This window comes from Anas platyrhynchos, chromosome 30, assembly GCF_047663525.1.
Source record: "Anas platyrhynchos isolate ZD024472 breed Pekin duck chromosome 30, IASCAAS_PekinDuck_T2T, whole genome shotgun sequence".
Classification (NCBI taxonomy): domain Eukaryota; kingdom Metazoa; phylum Chordata; class Aves; order Anseriformes; family Anatidae; genus Anas; species Anas platyrhynchos.
In genome coordinates this window covers 5,834,305-5,848,379 of record NC_092616.1, presented here as the reverse complement: position 1 = coordinate 5,848,379, position 14,075 = coordinate 5,834,305, and the positions used below count along the sequence as shown (strand labels likewise).

Below are 14,075 nucleotides of genomic sequence, written 5' to 3'. Positions count from 1 at the left end.
AGTCCAAACTAGCCCCTCCCAGTATAAACCAGTATAAACCAGTCCAGACCAGTACAAACCAGTATAACCCAGTATAAACCAGTCCCTCCCAGTCCCCCCCAACCCCCTCCAAGTCCCTTCCCAGTCCCCCCCAGTGCCCTCCCAGTATACACCAGTCCCCTCCAATCCCCTCCCAGTGCCCCCCAGTCCCTCCCAGTATAAACCAGTATCCCCCAACCCAACCCAGTCTCCCCCAACCCCCTCCCAGTTCCCCCCAGTTCCCTCCCAGTGCCCCCCCAACCCCTCCCAACCCCCTCCAGTGCCCTCCCAGTGCCCTCCCAGTCCAAACCAGTCCAAACCAGTATAAACCAGTCCAAACCAGTCCAAACCAGTATAACCCAGTATAAACCAGTCCCTCCCAGCGCCCCCCAACCCCCTCCCAACCCCTCCCAGTGCCCCCCAACCGCTCCCAGCGCCCCCCAGTACCTTCCCAGTGCCCTCCCAGTCCAAACCAGCCCCTCCCAGTCCAAACCAGTATAACCCAGTATAAACCAGTCCATCCCAGTCCCTCCCAGTCCCCCCCAACCCCCTCTCAGTGCTCCCAATCCCCTCCTATATCGCTCCCAGCCCCCTCCCAGTGCCCTCCCAGTGCCCTCCCAGTGCCCTCCCAGTCCAAACCAGCCCTTCCCAGTCCAAACCAGTATAACCCAGTATAAACCAGTCCCTCCCAATCCCCCCCAGTCCCCTCCCAGTGCTCCCAATCCCCTCCTATATCGCTCCCAGCCCCCTCCCAGTGCCCTCCCAGTGCCCTCCCAGTCCAAACCAGTCCAAACCAGCCCTTCCCAGTATAAACCAGTCTAAACCAATCCAAACCAGTATAACCCAGTATAAACCAGTCCCTCCCAGTGCCCCCCAGTGCCCCCCAACCCCCTCCCAATCCCTCCCAGTGCCCCCCAACCCCTCCCCAGTGCCCCCCACTCCCCTCCCACCCCCTCCCAGTCCAAACCAGCCCCTCCCAGTATAAACCGGTCCAAACCAGTGCCTCCCAGTATAAACCAGTCCCTCCCAATCTCCTTCATACCCCCCCAATCCCCTCCCAGTGCCCCTCCCAGTGCCCCCCCAGCCCTTTACAGTCCCCCCTCAGTCCAAACCAGCCCTTCCCAGTCCAAACCAGCCCTTCCCAGTCCAAACCAGTATAACCCAGTATAACCCAGTATAAACCAGTATAAACCAGTATAACCCAGTCTAACCAGTGCCGCAGGTGCCGACCCTGCCCCGGTTCCTGGCGCTGCGCTTCGGGGCCCGGCGGCTGCGGCCGCTGCTGGCGCTGCTCTCGCTGCTGCTCTACGGGGCCGCCCGCGTCTCGGTTTGGGGCAAATTCCCGCGATTTTGGGGCATTTTGGGGGATTTGGGGTTAATTCCGGCGATTTTGGGGTTTTTGGGGTTTTGGGGGATTTGGGGTTTTTAGGGGGGGTTATGGGGGCGGGGGGGAAAATGGGGGTGGGGGGGGCTTGGGGGGATTTGGGGGATTTGGGGTTTTGGGGTGATTTATGGGGATTTTGGGGTTTTATAGGATTTGGGGTTAATTATGGGGATTTTGGGGTTTTGGGGTTTTTGTGGGATTTGGGGTTTTTAGGGGGGGGTTATGGGGTCGGGGGGGAAAGGGGGGTTTGGGGGAATTTCGGGTTTTTAGGGGTTTATGGGATTTGGGGCAAATTCCGGCGATTTTGGGGCTTTTTGGGGTTTTGGGGTTAATTACGGGGATTTTGGGGTTTTTGGGGTTTTTGGGGGATTTGGGGTTTTTAGGGGGGGTTATGGGGTCGGGGGGGGGCGGGGGGAAAGGGGGCTGGGGGAGTTTGGGGGGGATTTGGGGGTTTTTAGGGGTTTATGGGATTTGGGGCTAATTACGGCGATTTTGGGGCTTTGGGGGTTTTGGGGTTAATTATGGCGATTTTGGGTTTTTTGGGGTTTTTGGGGTTTTTGGGGGGTTTGGGGTTTTTAGGGGGGGTTTATGGGGTCGGGAGGGAAAGGGGGGGAAGGGGGAGTTTGGGGGGATTTGGGGGTTTATGGGATTTGGGGCAAATTCCGGCGATTTTGGGGCATTTTGGGGGATTTGGGGTTAATTCCGGCGATTTTGGGGTTTTTGGGGTTTTGGGGTTTTTGTGGGGTTTTGGGGGTTTTGGGGGGATTTGGGGTTTTTCGGGGGGTTTATGGGGTCGGGGGGGGAAGGGGGAGTTAGGGGGGTTTGGGGTTTTGGGGGTTTTTGGGGTTAATTATGGGGATTTTGGGGTTTTATAGGATTTGGGTTTTTTTAGGGGGTTTTTGGGGTTTTGGGGGATTTGGGGTTTTTAGGGGGGGTTATGGGGTCGGGGGGGAAAGGGGGGAAAGAGGGGTTTGGGGGAATTTCGGGTTTTTAGGGGTTTATGGGATTTGGGGCAAATTCCGGCGATTTTGGGGCTTTTGGGGTTTTTGGGGTTAATTACGGGGATTTTGGGGTTTTTGGGGTTTTTATGGGATTTGGGGTTTTTGGGGGGTTTTATGGGGTCGGGGGGGAGGGGGGGAAAGGGGGGGGTGGGGGAGTTTGGGGGGATTTGGGGTTTTAGGGGTTTATGGGATTTGGGGCAAATTCCGGCCATTTTGGGGCTTTTTGGGGTTTTGGGGTTAATTACGGGGATTTTGGGGTTTTTGGGGTTTTTGTGGGATTTGGGGTTTTTCGGGGGGGTTATGGGGTCGGGGGGGGCGGGGGGGAAAGGGGGGTGGGGGAGTTTGGGGGGATTTGGGGGTTTTTAGGGGTTTTGGGGTTTTGGGGCTAATTACGGCGATTTTGGGGCTTTGGGGGTTTTGGGGTTAATTATGGGGATTTTGGGGTTTTTGTAGGATTTGGGGTTATTTAGGGGGTTTTGGGGGTTTTTGGGGGATTTGGGGTTTTTAGGGGGGGTTATGGGGTCGGGAGGGAAAGGGGGGAAAAGGGGGGGGTGGGGGAGTTTGGGGGGATTTGGGGTTTTTAGGGGTTTATGGGATTTGGGGTTAATTATGGGGATTTTGGGGTTTTGGGGGTTTTTGGGGTTAATTATGGGGATTTTGGGGTTTTTGGGGGTTTTGGGGGATTTGGGGGGTTTTGGGGGTTTTAGGGGATTTGGGGTTTTTCGGGGGGTTTATGGGGTCGGGGGGGAAAGGGGGGGTTAGGGGGGTTTGGGGTTTTGGGGTTTTTGGGGCAAATTCCGGCGATTTTGGGGCATTTTGGGGGATTTGGGGTTAATTATGGGGATTTTGGGGTTTTTGGGGTTTTGTGGGGTTTTGGGGGTTTTGGGGGATTTGGGGTTCTTCGGGGGGTTTATGGGGTCGGGGGGGGCGGGGGGGAAAGGGGGGTTTGGGGGAGTTTGGGGGGATTTTGGGGTTAATTATGGGGATTTTGGGGTTTTAGAGGATTTGGGGTTATTTAGGGGGATTTGGGGGTTTTTGGGGTTTTTGTGGGATTTGGGGTTTTTGGGGGGTTTTATGGGGTCGGGGGGGGCGGGGGGGAAAGGGGGGTTTGGGGGAATTTCGGGTTTTTATGGGTTTATGGGTTTTGGGGCTAATTACGGCGATTTTGGGGCTTTTGGGGTTTTTGGGGTTAATTACGGGGATTTTGGGGTTTTTGGGTTTTTGGGGGATTTGGGGTTTTTAGGGGGGTTTATGGGGTCGGGGGGGAAAGGGGGGGAAAGGGGGGGTGGGGGAGTTTGGGGGAATTTGGGGATTTTGGGGGATTTGGGGGGATTTGGGGGGATTTGGGGGTTTTATGGGGTTTGGGTGATATTTTGGGGTAAATTCTGGGGATTTTGGGTCTGGCGGGTGGCCATATCCTATGGGATTTGGGGTTTTTATAGGATTTGGGGCAGAACCTTATAGGATTTGGGGCAAATTTGGGGGATTTGGGGTTTTACGACCGCACCCTCTGGGATTTGGGGATTTTGGGGGTTGGTGGCTGAAATTTTGGGGTAAATTCCGGGGATTTTGGGTCTGGCGGGTGGCCATATCCTATGTGATTTGGGGTTTTTATAGGATTTGGGGCGAAATCTTATAGGATTTGGGGCAAATTTGGGGGATTTGGGGTTTTACGACCACACCCTCTGAGATTTGGGGATTTGGGGGGGTTTGGGTGATATTTTGGGGTAAATTCCGGGGATTTTGGGTCTGGCGGGTGGCTATATCCTTTGGTATTTGGGTTTTTTATAGGATTTGGGGTCGAATTTTGTAGGATTTGGGGCAAATCTCTGGGATTTGGGGTTTTATGACCGCACCCTCTGGGATTTGGGGATTTTGGGGGTTGGTGGCTGAAATTTTGGGGTAAATTCTGGGGATTTTGGGTCTGGTGGGTGACCATATCCTATGGGATTTGGGGTTTTTATAGGATTTGGGGCAGAACCTTATAGGATTTGGGGCAAATTTGGGGGATTTGGGGTTTTATGGCCGTGTACTCCAGGATTTTGGGATTTTGGGGGTTTGGGTGATATTTTGGGGTAAATTCTGGGGATTTTGGGTCTGGCGGGTGACCATATCCTTTGGTATTTGGGGTTTTTATAGGATTTGGGGTCGAATTTTGTAGGATTTGGGGCAAATCTCTGGGATTTGGGGTTTTATGACCACACCCTCTGGGATTTGGGGATTTGGGGGGTTTTGGGGTGATATTTTGGGGTAAATTCCGGGGATTTTGGGTCCGGTGGGTGGCCATATCCTTTGGTATTTGGGGTTTCTATAGGATTTGGGGTCGAATTTTGTAAGATTTGGGGCAAATCTCTGGGATTTGGGGATTTATGGCCATGTACTGCAGGATTTGGGGATTTTGGGGGTTTTAGGGTGATATTTTGGGGTAAATTCTGGGGATTTTGGGTCTGGCGGGTGGCCATATCCTTTGGTATTTGGGGTTTCCATAGGATTTGGGGTAGAATTTTATAGGATTTGGGGCAAATCTCTGGGATTTGGGGTTTTTTGGCCACACCCTCTGGGACTGGGGTTCCTTATGGGGATTCGGGTGCCGTTTTGGGGTAAATTCTGGGGATTTTGGGTCTGGTGGGTGACCATATCCTTTGGGATTTGGGGTTTTTATAGGATTTGGGGCGAAACCTTATAGGATTTGGGGCAAATCTCTGGGATTTGGGGTTTTATGGCCATGTAGTGCAGGATTTTGGGATTTTGGGAGTTTGGGGGTGATATTTTGGGGTAAATTCCGAGGATTTTGGGTCTGGTGGGTGGCCATATCCTTTGGTATTTGGGGTTTTTATAGGATTTGGGGTCGAATTTTGTAGGATTTGGGGCAAATCTCTGGGATTTGGGGTTTTATGACCACACCCTCTGGGATTTGGGGATTTGGGGGGTTTTGGGGTGATATTTTGGGGTAAATTCCGGGGATTTTGGGTCCGGTGGGTGGCCATATCCTTTGGTATTTGGGGTTTCTATAGGATTTGGGGTCGAATTTTGTAAGATTTGGGGCAAATCTCTGGGATTTGGGGATTTATGGCCATGTACTGCAGGATTTGGGGATTTTGGGGGTTTTAGGGTGATATTTTGGGGTAAATTCTGGGGATTTTGGGTCTGGCGGGTGGCCATATCCTTTGGTATTTGGGGTTTCCATAGGATTTGGGGTAGAATTTTATAGGATTTGGGGCAAATCTCTGGGATTTGGGGTTTTTTGGCCACACCCTCTGGGACTGGGGTTCCTTATGGGGATTCGGGTGCCATTTTGGGGTAAATTCGGGGGATTTTGGGTCCGCAGGTGGACATGTTTTCGGGGGCCGTGTTCATCCGGGAGGCGCTGGGCTGGGAGCTCTACGGGGCCGTGGGGGCGCTGCTGGCGGCCACCGGCATCTACACGGCCACTGGTGGGACTGGTTTATACTGGGAGGCACTGGTTTATACTGGGAGGGGACTGGTTTATACTGGGAGGGGGCTGGGGGGGCACTGGGAGGGGGTGGGGGGGCACTGGGAGGGATTGGGGGGGGTTGGGGGGGATTGGGAGGGGACTGGTGGGCACTGGGAGGGACTGGGAGGGGACTGGGAGGGGACTGGTTTATACTGGGAGGCACTGGTTTATACTGGGAGGCACTGGTTTATACTGGGAGGGGGCTGGGGGGGCACTGGGACGGGGTGGGGGGGCACTGGGAGGGACTGGGGGGGATTGGGGGAGTTTGGGAGGGACTGGTTTCTACTGGGAGGCACTGGGAGGGGACTGGTTTATACTGGGAGGCACTGGTTTCTACTGGGAGGCACCAGTTTCTACTGGGAGAGACTGGTTTATACTGGGAGGGGGCTGGGGGGGCGCTGGGAGGGACTAGAAGGGGACTGGGAGGGGACTGGTTTATACTGGGTTATACTGGTTTATACTGGTTTATACTGGGAGGGGACTGGTTTATACTGGGTTATACTGGTTTATACTGGTTTCTACTGGCCGCAGGGGGCCTGGCGGCGCTGATGTACGCGGACGTGGTGCAGACGCTGCTGATCGTGGGCGGGGCCTCGGTGCTGGCGGCCTACGGTGGGAACTGGTTTATACTGGTTTATACTGGTTTATACTGGTTTATACTGGGAGGGGGTTGGGGGGTTGGGGGGGCACTGGGAGGGGGTGGGGGGGTACTGGGAGGGGTTTGGGGGGGGTGGGGGGGGATTGGGAGGAGATTGGGGGGGATTGGGGGGGATTGGGAGGGGACTGGTTTATACTGGGAGGCACTGGTTTATACTGGGAGACACTGGTTTATACTGGGAGGGGGTGGGGGAGGATTGGGGGGGATTGGGAGGGGACTGGTTTATACTGGGAGGGGACTGGGAGGGGACTGGTGGGCACTGGGAGGGACTGGGAGGGACTGGGAGGGACTGGGAGCACTGGGAGGGGACTGGTTTATACTGGGAGGGGACTGGGAGCAGACTGGGGGGCACTGGGAGGGACTGGGAGGGGATTGGGGGGGACTGGGAGGCGGTTGTTAGGCTGTACTGGTTCATACTGGTTCATACTGGTTCATACTGGTTTGTACTGGTTTGTACTGGTTCATACTGGTTTGCATGTCTTGGGTAATACTGGGTTCCTACTGGTTTATAGCGGCTTGTACTGGTTTATACTGGTCCTACTGGTTTATACTGGTTTATGCTGGTTTGTAGTAGCTCCTACTGGTTAGCACTGGTTCTTACTGGTTTATACTGGTGCTTACTGGTCCATACTGGTTCATACTGGTTTCTAGTGTTCCATAGTGGTTTGAACCATAGTGGGCTCTACTTTCTCATACTGGTTAGCACTGGTTCATACTGGTTCTTACTGGTTTGTACCACTTTATATGGGATTATACTGACTCATACTGGTTCCTACTGGTTTATACTGGTTTCTACTGGTTTATACTGGTTCCTAGTGTTCCATACTGGTTTGAACCATAGTGGACTCTACTCTCTCGTACTGATTAGCACTGGTTCTTACTGGTTTGTACTGGTTTATACCCCTTTATCCCAGTTTATACTGGTTTATAGTGGCTCATACTGGTCTGTACTGGTTCCTACTGGTTTATACTGGTTCCTAGTGTTCCATACTGGTTTGAACCAGAGTGGGCTCTACTCTCTCATACTGGTTAGCACTGGTTCTTACTGGTTTGTACTGGTTTATACCCCTGTATTCCAGTTTATACTGGCTTATAGTGGTTTGTACTGGTTTATACTGGTCCATACTGGTTTATACTGGTTCCTAGTGTTCCATACTGGTTTGAACCATAGTGGGCTCTACTCTCTCATAATGGTTAGCACTGGTTCATACTGGTTTGTACTGGTTTATACCACTTTATATGGAATTTTACTGGCTTATAGTGGCTCATACTGGTGTGTACTGGTCTATATTGGTCTATACTGGTTTATACTGGTTTATACTGGTTCCTAGTGTTCCATACTGGTTTGAGCCATAGTGGGCTCTACTCTCTCATACTGGTTAGCACTGGTTCTTACTGGTTTGTACTGGTTTATACCACTTTATATGGGATTATACTGGCTCATAGTGACTCATAGTGGCTCATACTGGTTTGTACTGGTTCATACTGGTTTACACTGGTTTCTAGTGTTCCAAACTGGCTTGAACCATAGTGGACTCTACTCTCTCATACTGGTTAGCACTGGTTCATACTGGTTTGTACTGGTTTATAGTCATTTCTAGTGGCTTATAGTGACTTGTCCTGGTTTATTAGTGGTTTATACTGGTTCCTACTGGTTTATACTGGTTCCTAGTGTTCGATACTGGTTTGAACCTTAGTGGGCTCTACTCTCTCATACTGGTTAGCACTGGTTCATACTGGTTCATACTGGTTTGTACCACTTTATACAGGATTATACTGACTCATAGTGGTCTGTACTGGTCTATACTGGTTCATACTGGTTTATACTGGTCCCGCAGCCCTGTCGGCGGTGGGGGGGCTGCCGTCGCTGTGGCAGCGCTTCCCCCTCGCGCTGCCCCACAACGTGTCGGGGCCGTGCCCCTCGCCCCGGGCCCTGGCCCTGCGCCTGCTGCGCCCCCCCGGCACCGACCTGCCCTGGCCGGGGCTCTTACTGGGACTGGGAGTCACCGCCGGCTGGTACTGGTGCACCGACCAGGTACTGGGAGGCACTGGGAGGGGGGCTGGGGGGGGTTGGGAGGGGATTGGGGGGGGATTGGAGGGGACTGGGAGGCACTGGGGGGGGATTGGGAGGGATTGGGTGTGATTGGGAGGGGTTTGGGGGGGATTGGAGGGGACTGGGAGGGACTGGGAGGAACTGGGAGGGGGTATGAGGGGGCTGGGAGAGCACTGGGATAGACTGGGAGGGGACTGGGAGCAACTGGGAAGCACTGGGAGGGCACTGGGAGGGACTGGGAGGCACTGGGAGGGGATTGGGGGGGACTGGGAGGGACTGGGAGGGTACTGGGAGGGACTGGGAGGGTACTGGGAGGGTACTGGGAAAGACTTGGAGGTGTTGGAAAGGGACTGGGAGGGACTGGGAATCACTGGGAGGGGGTATGAGGGGGCTGGGAGGGGACTGGGATGGACTGGGAGACAATTGGGGGGGACTGGGAGGGACTGGGAAACACTGGGAGGGGGTATGAGGGGGCTGGAAGGGGATGGGAGGGGATTAGGAGGGACTGGGAGGGACTGAGAGCTACTGGGAGCTACTGGGAGGGACTGGGAGCTCCCAGAAGAGGCTTTAGGCAGGAGTGGGAGGGGATTAGGAGGAACTGGGAGCTACTGGGAGGGAACGGGGAAGGGCTGGGAGGGGACTGGGAGCTACTGGGAGGGGATTTGGAGGTACTGGGAGGGTATTTGAAGAGACTGGGAGCAACTGGGAGGGCCTGGGAGCTACTGGAATGGGTTTTAGGTAGGAACGGGTGGGGATTAGAAGCTACTGGGAGCTACTGGGAGCTACTGGGAGCTACTGGGAGGGACTGGGAAGAACTGGGCGCTACTGGGAGGGGATTCGGAGGGAGTGGGAGCTACTGGGAGGGACTGGGAGCATCTGGGAGGGACTGGGAGCTACTGGAATGGGTTTTAGGTGGGAGTGGGAGGGGATTAGGAGGAACTGGGAGCTACTGGGAGCTACTGGGAAGAACTGGGAGGTACTGGGAGGGGATTCAGAGGGAGTGGGAGCTATGGAGGGGGAAGTGGGAGCAACTGGGAGGGACTGGAAGCTACTGGAATGGGTTTTGGGTAGGAGCGGGTGGGGATTAGGAGGAACTGGGAGTTACTGGGAGCTACTGGGAGTTACTGGGAGGGAATTAGGAGGAACTGGGAGCTACTGGGAGGGGACTGGGAGCTACGGGGAGGGTATTCGAAGAGACTGGGAGCAACTGGGAGGGCCTGGGAGCTACTGGAATGGGTTTTAGGCGGGAGTGGGTGGGGATTAGGAGGAACTGGGAGCTACTGGGAGCTACTGGGAGGGACTGGGAAGACCTGGGAGCTACTGGGAGGGGATTAGAAGGGACTGGGAGGAACTGGAAGAGACTGGGAGCTACTGGAAGGGACTGGGAGCTACTGGAATGGGTTTTAGGTGGGAGTGGGTGGGGATTAGGAGTTACTGGGAGTTACTGGGAGCTACTGGGAGTGACTGGTGCCGGCAGGTGATCGTGCAGCGCTGCCTGGCGGCCCGCTCGCTGCTGCACATGCGGGCGGGCTGCGTGCTCTGCGGCTACCTGAAGGTGCTGCCTGTCTTCCTCATGGTGCTGCCCGGCATGGCCGCCCGCCTCCTCTTCCCCGGTGCGTGCCCGCCCCGCCCCCCGCTAGCCACAATCCCCAAACGGTTGCCCGGGGGGGAGGAGCTAAAAGGGGTGGCCAAGATGGCCGCCCAAGATGGCTGCTCAAAATGGTTGCCCAAAATGGCTACCCAAGATGGCTGCTATCAAAGATGGCTGCCATCAAAGATGGCCGCCCAAGATGGTTGCCCAATGTGGCTACCTAAAATGGCCACCCAAGATGGCCGCTGCCCAAGATGGCTACCTAAAATGGCTGCCACCCAAGATGGCTGCCCAAGATGGTTGCCCAAGATGGCTGCCGCCCAAGATGGTTGCCCAACATGGCTACCTAAAATGGCCACCCAAGATGGCTGCCATCAAAGATGGCCACCCAAGATGGCCGCCCAATGTGGCTACCTAAAATGGCCACCAAAGATGGCCGCCGTCCAAGATGGCCACTCAAGATGGTTGCCCAAGATGGCTGCCACCCAAGATGGCCGCCTGCCTCCTCTTCCCCGGTGCATGCCTGCCCCGCCCCCCGCTAGCCACAATCCCCAAATGGTTGCCCGGGGGGGGGGAGAGCTAACATGGCCGCCGCCCAAGATGGTTGCCCAATGGGGCTACCTAAAATGGCCGCCTCCCAAGATGGCTACCATCCAAGATGGCCACCATCCAAGATGGCCACCGCCCAAGATGGTTGCCCAAGATGGCTACCCAATGTGGCTACCTAAAATGGCTGCCACCCAAGATGGCCGCCCAATGTGGCTACCTAAAATGGCCGCCTCCCAAGATGGCCGCCTCCTAAAATGGCTGTCCAAGATAGTTGCCCAATGTGGCTACCTAAAATGGCTGCTTCCCAAGATGGCTGCCATCAAAGATGGCCACCCAAGATGGCCGCCCAATGTGGCTACCTAAAATGGCCGCCCAAGATGGCTGCCACCCAAGATGGCCGCCCAAGATGGTTGCCCAACATGGCTACCCAAGATGGCCGCCCAATGTGGCTACCTAAAATGGCCGCCTCCCAAGATGGCCGCCTCCTAAAATGGCTGTCCAAGATGGCCACCCAAGATGGTTGCCCAATGTGGCTACCTAAAATGGCTGCCCAAGATGGCCGCCCGCCTCCTCTTCCCCGGTGCGTGCCCGCCCCGCCCCCTGCTAGCCCAAATCCCCAAATGGTTGCCCGGGGGGGAGGAGCTAAAAGGGGTGGCCAAGATGGCCGCCCAAGATGGCTGCTCAAAATGGTTGCCCAAGATGGTTGCCCAAGATGGCTGCTATCAAAGATGGCTGCCATCAAAGATGGCCGTCCAAGATGGTTGCCCAATGTGGCTACCTAAAATGGCCGCCCAAGATGGCCACCAGCCAAGATGGCAGCCATCCAAGATGGCCGCCCGCCTCCTCTTCCCCGGTGCGTGCCCGCCCTGCCCCCCGCTAGCCCAAATCCCCAAACGGTTGCCCGGGGGGGGGGAGCTAAAAGGGGTGGCCAAGATGGCCACCCAATGTGGCTACCTAAAATGGCCGCCTCCCAAGATGGCTACCATCCAAGATGGCCACCATCCAAGATGGCCGCCGCCCAAGATGGTTGCCCAAGATGGCTACCCAATGTGGCTACCTAAAATGGCTACCAAAGATGGCCGCCATCCAAGATGGCCGCCCTCCACGGCACCCCACAATCCCGCCCCTAATCCCTCGAATCCCGCTTTCTTGCACCCCTAGTCCCGGATAATCCCCTAATCCCACCCAAATTACTAAAAAAGTCTTAATCCCACCACTAATCCCACAAAATTCACCTAATCCCGCCCCAATTTCCCCCTAATCCAGATCATAGTACTAAAATCCGTCCTAATCCCACCCTTAATCCCATAAATTTCACCTAATCCCCCCCAAATCCCCCCTAATCTCATCTAATCCCACCCCATTCCGCTAATCCCGCCCCTTATACCCCCAATAATCCCAATAATCCCAATAATCCCCCAAATCCCTCTAAAATCACCTAATCCCACCCATCCCCTATTCCTGATCCTAGTCCCCTTTAAAAATCCTAAACCCCCTTAATTCCCTTAATCCCACCCCAATTCCATAATCTCGTGCCCCATCCCCTATTCTCATCCCTAATCCCCATAATCCCGCCCCTAATTCCCCTAATCTCATATTTTAACCACTAATCCCGCCCATAATTCCCTAATCCTGCCCCTAAATCCCTAAACCTGCCCCTGACCCCCTAATCCAGCCCCTAATACCCCAAATATCCTTATATCCCACCCCTAATCCCTAATCCCACCCCTAACCCCCAATCCCACCCCTAAAACCTCTAATCCCACACCCATTATCCTCAAAATCTTGCACCCAAATCCCCCTTAATGCCCCCAATCCTCCTAATCCCGCCCCTAAAACCCCTAATCCCACCCATAAACCCCATAATCTCGCTTTTATTCCCCCTAATCCCGTGTTTTATCCCCTTACCCGGTCCCTCATCCCCCTAATTCCGACCCTAATCCCCTAATCCCGGCCCTAATCCCCTAATCCCGACCCTAATCCCCTAATCCCGACCCTAAAACCCCTAATCCCACCCATAAACCCCATAATCTCGCTTTTATTCCCCCTAATCCCGTGTTTTATCCCCTTACCCGGTCCCTCATCCCCTAATCCCGGCCCTAATCCCCTAATCCCGGTACTAATCCCCTAATCCCGCAGACGTGGTGGGCTGCACGGACCCCGAGGATTGCCTGCGCGCCTGCGGCTCCCCCGCGGGCTGCTCCAACGTGGCCTACCCCCGCCTCGTCGTCACCCTGCTGCCCACCGGTAGGATTATATGGGATTATATGGGATTATGTGGGATTATATGGGATTTTATGGGATTATATGGGATTATAGGGGATTATATGGGATTATGTGGGATTTTACGGGTTTATATGGGTTTTTATGGGATTTTATGGGATTATGTGGGATTTTATAGGATTATAGGGGATTATAAGGGATTTTATGGGATTATAGGGGATTTTGTGGGATTTTATGGGATTATGTGGGATTATAGGGGATTTTAGAGGATTATGTGGGATTTTATGGGGTTTTATGGGAATATGTGGGATTATATGGGATTTTATGGGATTATATGGGTTATTGGGGGTTATTGGAGGTAATTGAGGGTTATTAAGGGATTATTAGTGGTAATTGAGGGTCATTAGGGGATTATTAATGCCTATTAATGGGTTATTAGCAGCTATTAAATCTATTAATCCCTGATTAACGGCCATTAATCCCACATTAGAGGCCATAATCCCATATTAGAGGCCATAATCCCATAATAGAGACCATAAATGCCATATTACCGACCACTAATCCCATATTAGCAGCATTAATCCCATATCAGAAGCCAATAATCCCATATTAGGGACCATAAATGCCATATTACCGACCACTAATCCCATATTATCAGCATTAATCCCATATTAGAGGCCGTTAATCCCAGAATAGAGACCATAAATGTCATATTACCGACCACTAATCCCATATTAGAGGCCCATAATCCCATATTAGAGGTCGATAATCCCATATAAGAGACCATAAATGCCATATTACCGACCATTAATCCCATATTATCAACATTAATCCCATATTACAGGGCAATAATCCCATATTAAAGACCATAAATGCCATATTACCGACCACTAATCCCATATTAGCAGCATTAATCCCATATTAGAGGCCATAATCCCTTATTAGAGGTCATTAATCCCATAATAGAGACCATAAATGCCATATTACCGACCATTAATCCCATATTAGCAGCATTAATCCCATATTAGAAGCCAATAATCCCATATTAGGAGCATTAATACCATTTTACCGACCATTAATCCCATATTAGAGGCCCATAATCCCATATTAGAGACCATAAATG

At 53.4% G+C, this 14,075-nt stretch overlaps 1 protein-coding gene across 2 annotated transcripts in view; it reads left to right on the top strand.

The window, feature by feature from the left end:
• Positions 1 to 14,075, top strand: part of LOC119715426 (sodium/glucose cotransporter 2-like) — a 37,721-nt gene that overhangs the window by 9,963 nt on the left and 13,683 nt on the right. Inside the window, exons 5-10 of one of the 2 annotated variants that reach the window (XM_072029513.1) lie at positions 1,241 to 1,345; positions 5,732 to 5,837; positions 6,410 to 6,490; positions 8,375 to 8,571; positions 10,067 to 10,202; positions 12,869 to 12,976. In XM_072029513.1, the coding sequence (XP_071885614.1) occupies positions 1,241 to 1,345; positions 5,732 to 5,837; positions 6,410 to 6,490; positions 8,375 to 8,571; positions 10,067 to 10,202; positions 12,869 to 12,976 (733 nt within the window). Of the gene's footprint in view, positions 1 to 1,232; positions 1,346 to 5,731; positions 5,838 to 6,409; positions 6,491 to 8,374; positions 8,572 to 10,066; positions 10,203 to 12,868; positions 12,977 to 14,075 lie in introns of both variants that reach the window. The other variant, XM_072029515.1, reaches the window with a different exon arrangement.